Genomic DNA, 5391 nt, shown 5'->3' with positions numbered 1-5391 from the left:
AACGGTTATTAACTGTTGCAGAGTGACAATTACTAACGACTAAAAAGCGTTGCGTAATTTGATTTGTAACGATTATTGATGGATGCTTTAATATTTATATTTTTCTTTGCAACGGTTTATAACCGTTACTAATGTGTTGATATGGTAAAAAAAAATTTTCTTGCCCTAAACCTACACCTATTTTCATATATAAGCAAATAAAACTACCTATGCTTTTTCATACCATTTGACAAGTAAAATAAACACAAGCCAACGCTTGAAAAAAAATATTATATTCATTGAACCATATATATAACTTCAAAAGAGTTTTGAGGGTTACAAATTCAGATTTACTAAGGGTTACAAATTTCTATACGATTTTCCAAGCAATCCCAAACGGACGGCAGCAAAATAGTTCCAGTTTCCCTGCAAAGTTAAAATATGATCATAAATCAGTCAGAGACATCATATGTAAAAATTGTTCAACTATTTAATTTATGAATAACTAAAACTATATTGAGATTAAAGAAGAAAAAGAAACAATATTTGCCATAAACTATACCCACCAGACATATGGTTTAAGAAGACTCCGTGCCTGTGAGACCATAAAATGATTACCATAGGCTAGAAGATGAGACTCATGACGAGTGTAGATGAAGTGCAACTTTAGCAATGAAGTATATAAGATGCAACTAGAAGATGTTCCAAAATGATGAAGCAGAACACCAAGCAATCTGGCACGTATAACAAAGATATATCACAAAGGCCACAGCCTCGATAAGGGACTATTACAAGCATGCCTGAGCTAGACATAGGGATAACAATAGCATATCTTAAGGGCAAACCAGGAAAAAGACAGTGAATGCTAGGGGTTAACTATACAAGATATTATGGGAACAAGCCACAATATAATTAACATATATTTATTTTGGCCAATAGAGAGTACCTCATCAAGAAGAACATGCCTCGTTACAAAAATGAGATTACATAAAGATGACGGCATAATATGATTAAAAAAATTTTTATAACAATCATTTAATTTCATCTATTAGACCTCAGTTAGTGATTTGAGTAAATGATACTGATGGACATGCACAGCTCAATCAATTTTTCTTCCTTTATGAAGCTCTATTTTTCTAATGTTTTTATATCATGAATTTGGCATAATTGGTAAAAGGTGCCATAAGTTTTGATGCATAGATACATAAAATTCAGTCCTAATTATAGATGCAGCTCGAATCGCCATGGATATGGGACAGTGAAACTGTCTGTCATTAGCAAATACATTTAGAATATGTATACAAATGTTATGAGTACTGAACATAATGCAAAAGTGACAATATTTGAGGATTAGTGTACTTACAAAAGATTGTATAATCTCCTTTACAGATTCCTTTGAGAAACACTTGTCAATTATAGCATGCCTGCAATAAAAAAACATGACATGAAGATACTCTAAGGACATTAAATAAAATTCTTTTCTTTCCCATAGAATAACCAAAAACATCCGTCGTCAACAAATACGCATTACTTGTGTAAAATACTTCTGTCATCCGGGCTAACATCAGAAGAGAACCCCTGGATCACTGATTTGACAACATGCACATCACCCGAGTTCAATTCAAGCAGACGCTTCTCCAGATTGAGCAAATTCGGCCATGTAAAGAAGTCATGATTTGTGGATTTTTAGTCTGCGTGAAGGTGTAAATTTTCGATCTAAAGATTTTATGAGACTTCCTACTTTTTTTTATCATATTATAATATGCTAAAGCTAAATATCTTTTAGACCCAAAATTGACGGTATGCATGTTTACTACTATCTTTCATCCCATAAATGTTTATGGCTTACTTCAGAAGGGACAAAATGTGTTACCAGACCAACTTCTACCAATTCCTTCCCATTCAATCTTGCTCCTGTTAAGGCCAGATAATCTCCTGCAGATTTACCAATATGCTACTTGAGATTTCAGAATAGGAAATGACAAAAGTTATGTCAAAGGAAATCCTACCCAGCCCACACACACTTTGGTGGAGTATAGTTGAATATGCCGCTTGTAAGATTGTCACCAAAAAAATCCACCTAATACGTAAATAATTTCATGCTTACCCATATGCCCCGGAAGGTGAGAAAGTAAGTAGGAAAAATTGCAGTCAATGTGGAACCCAATACTGACTTCTAGCATTGAAAAAACCTACACATGGAAAATGTTATCTCTAACTTTGTGAATAGCCTCCAAAACAACAAAATAAAAAACAAACAATCAGCGTACAAGCGTCACTGATGCAAGCAATGTAAAAGAACTCGAGTAATTGGATCTATATAATTGTAAGCGAAACTCATAAACTCATAGTTTTCTCTGTGACAACTGAGAATTTCATTGGAACCATTAGAGATGCACCTCCCCCAATGTCAATCCCATGAGCAAGAGCCACCTGGAACAACACCATTAGCTGACCTGGGAACAATTGCATGGCCAATATTTTTGTGTTTTCCAAATCAGAGAAGAAATTGCATTTAAATCGAGTACCTAAATTTTTTTGTAAGTGTGATTGTGATAACACAACTTCAAGGCAAGAATCATCTGCCATGAAAACAGGTAATGTTTCAACTTACACAACTAGGGAGACCTATAAAATTTTCACCAAGATCAAAAGTCGAAGTTTAAAATGTTCAACAGTAACTATTTTCTTCATTTTCAGGAGCCACCCTACTACTTATCCTTTAAAGTATAGACTATGCTTGGGGACGTGGGATATCTTTGGCAAGCACCTCTCCGAAAGAGCAATAGAGGTCAATAACCTGGGCTCATCGTCCCTAGAAGACATCAAAGTACATTGATAAGAAAGATATTGCACTTACATGAATTCCTTCCATCATAGAACATCTTTAAGTCCCCACCAGCCGAAAAAGCACACCCAACCCCCTATTAAATAACAATCAAGGTCAAATAACATGACAATTGCAAGATAAACTTAATCAAAATTTTATTGAGGTCAACGTTCCCATTGGAATTGAAAAATCATTATACAAAGTCTCATATGGAAAAGTAATACACTAATACTAGCCTTGAATATGACCAGCTCTGCATTGTTGTCTTTCTCATATTTCTCTAGGTAGTCTGCTAAGAGAGAAACCTAACCACAATGAAATAAATCATAAGATCTCTAAGTAGACAATATATCTGGTAAGTGAATTGATTGAACATACCACTTTGGCTGAAATGACATTCAACTGACGGGGTCTGTTCAAGGTGATCAACCTCACATGGATTAGTCATCTTGGTTGAAGTATTCCCTCTATATCATTACCCAAAAGAAATGGGTTAACAAAAACAACTTTATCAATCAAAACAGTAAAAATAAAACAATCAACTGTTAAAAAAAGTAGTAAAGATAGAATCTTTTACCGCAACGATGTTCAAAGTTAGATATATCAAGGTGAACACTTTTCTCCTCACCAAACCTCCTTTTATCCTCTTTTCCTCATGTTAAACATCATATGGCATATCACCTACTTAGAAAACAATTGGATGAGCCATAACTTGATCTTTATGATAAATCGGCATCTTACTTATGAAATAGTAGCTGCCCACTATTATACCTCATGATCACTGTTGAAATATGTTCGCTTAAAGGAACATATTATACCCTGGTCCAGGGAATGAATTAACTCAAGCAACCACATAGCAACAGGAAAATGAGATCCCTCTCCTTGTTGTCTTCTTTTTACAATTTTGGTAGGTAGATTCCTTATAGTATATATTATATAAGACGAGTAATATACATTATAAAATTCTTAACTCGTTGTATCCTATGATTCTATTAGTCAGAAATATAAGAGACAAAAATCAGTACAAATATCCTAACCAAACAACCTATTTGTTATGATAGCTGGTTTCATAAGTAGACTACATTTCTAATGAGCATTCAGAAGGTATAATAAACACCTCATTATTCACTATTCATGTTCAACTTACACCAACTCCTTTTGATGTTTGCTCCACCATATTGTACACCACATATTATGAATGATTCCATTAATGAAAGACCATCGAGGCACTGACTAATTGTTGAAATGAGTTTGCTATAAAGGAACAACATTACACCCTAGCCCGAGTGAATAAACGAATTCAAGCACCGACAGGACGCTAAGAAAACAATCCCTTCTCATTATTCTCTTCCATTTACTATAATTCTATAAGTATTGTGCATGATAAAATTATTTAACTTGGCTAATAAGAACAATTCAAATAACAAAGTAGAACATACCTTAAAGTACATCTCCTTCCAAAATGATGCATCCCGACATAAGTAGCTTTAACAGCACCATTATTATACACCAAAAGAGTAGAAAGATTCCGATTTGGGTAATTCTGAATACAATCAGTCGACACAATCTTAACAAATTTTGTCATTGGATACTTGGTAGCTAACTCCTCCAAACAATTCAAAACTACCCCACATTCCGCAATCCTACCCAATAACCACAAATAATAAAACAATAAATGAGTTGTTGTAATTAAACTATTAAAAAAAGAAAGAAAAAAAAAAGACTTAACCTTTACCCTTCTTTATAAAGAAACATAGCCACCCAAACATTAGATTCCACTTGTGAAACTTCACATACAAAATCGACACCGGATATCGGAATAACAGATCCAAATCTGGAGACTTTTGTAACTTCTTTCATTTCTGCCAACCGTTTCTTCCGATATTCTACTAGAAAGTGGTCTTCATCTAGATTAGTATCGTCCTCTAGATCTTTTAATTTGTCTTCAATTTTATTGTCTATCCATGATTTGGAATCTTCATCTTCTGAGGGAGTGAAAGTGGGTGGTTTGAAAACTGGAGGTTTTGGTGGTAAATTGCCAAGCTTAGTTTGTATGTCATCCCATTGTGTTGATGTTCCTTCTAAATCTTTATACACAAAATGATAATCCCCCATTATTTTTTTACACAAACAATTTCACAAGAGTAGCCTTTGTATACAACTCAAAGAAAAGTAATCAAAGGAAGGATTATTAACCATCTGAGATAAATTATTACTTTGAATAACTGGATCTAAAAACTCTTCTTCCGAAGTTGGTGGAGTGTGTGTGAGAGAGAGGAGAGAGAGACCGGGAGAGTGTAGCGAGAGAGAGAGAGAGAGAGGAGAGAAAGTAAAGTTATGTTTTATATTTCAAGATTTTAATTTGCAACACTTCTCACACGATTTTTAAGCATTAGCAATTAATTCCTCAAATTCATCAAAATAAAGTAACACTTAATAACATTGCTAACGCTTATATAGCGTTGGCAAGTTGCCAACGGTAAATAACCGTTGCAAAGCAAAAAAGGTATGTGTTGCAAATATCCTATTATGGTGTAGTGTTTGGGAGTACAGTACAACGACCTATAGAGTTGAAGGGTCTC

General features: G+C 34.2%; 2 protein-coding genes across 6 annotated transcripts; both read right to left on the bottom strand.

The window, feature by feature from the left end:
- Positions 1-256: 256 nt before the first annotated feature.
- LOC147512855 (3-hydroxyisobutyryl-CoA hydrolase-like protein 5) lies at positions 257-3694 on the bottom strand. Of its 5 annotated transcripts, none has more exons than XR_015217278.1 (8): positions 3387-3648; positions 3188-3276; positions 3046-3114; positions 2840-2903; positions 2508-2561; positions 2087-2412; positions 1343-1914; positions 257-405 (listed from the first exon to the last, which is right to left on the bottom strand). XR_015217278.1 is itself a non-coding variant. In XM_086599495.1 (8 exons), exons 2-5 carry the CDS (start codon positions 3255-3257, stop codon positions 2317-2319), a joined length of 432 nt encoding a protein of 143 aa, XP_086455621.1. In that variant the 5' UTR covers positions 3258-3276; positions 3387-3694; the 3' UTR covers positions 257-405; positions 546-574; positions 1343-1914; positions 2087-2316. The 5 variants fall into 5 exon arrangements, 4 of the variants coding, with proteins under 4 accessions (XP_086455621.1, XP_086455622.1, XP_086455620.1 ...); XM_086599495.1 differs by adding an exon at positions 546-574 and having other exon boundaries at positions 2087-2561; positions 3046-3098; positions 3387-3694; XM_086599496.1 differs by having other exon boundaries at positions 3046-3098; positions 3387-3694.
- A 455-nt stretch (positions 3695-4149) lies between these two features.
- On the bottom strand, positions 4150-4973 carry LOC147512854 (uncharacterized). The gene is made up of 3 exons (XM_086598805.1): positions 4545-4973; positions 4249-4452; positions 4150-4174 (listed from the first exon to the last, which is right to left on the bottom strand). Exons 1-3 carry the CDS (start codon positions 4922-4924, stop codon positions 4150-4152), a joined length of 609 nt encoding a protein of 202 aa, XP_086454931.1. The 5' UTR covers positions 4925-4973.
- Positions 4974-5391: the final 418 nt, after the last annotated feature.

This window comes from Coptis chinensis, chromosome 3, assembly GCF_015680905.1.
Source record: "Coptis chinensis isolate HL-2020 chromosome 3, ASM1568090v1, whole genome shotgun sequence".
Classification (NCBI taxonomy): domain Eukaryota; kingdom Viridiplantae; phylum Streptophyta; class Magnoliopsida; order Ranunculales; family Ranunculaceae; genus Coptis; species Coptis chinensis.
The sequence above is the reverse complement of the archived record's forward strand: the minus strand, read 5'-3'. Positions and strand labels throughout refer to the sequence as shown.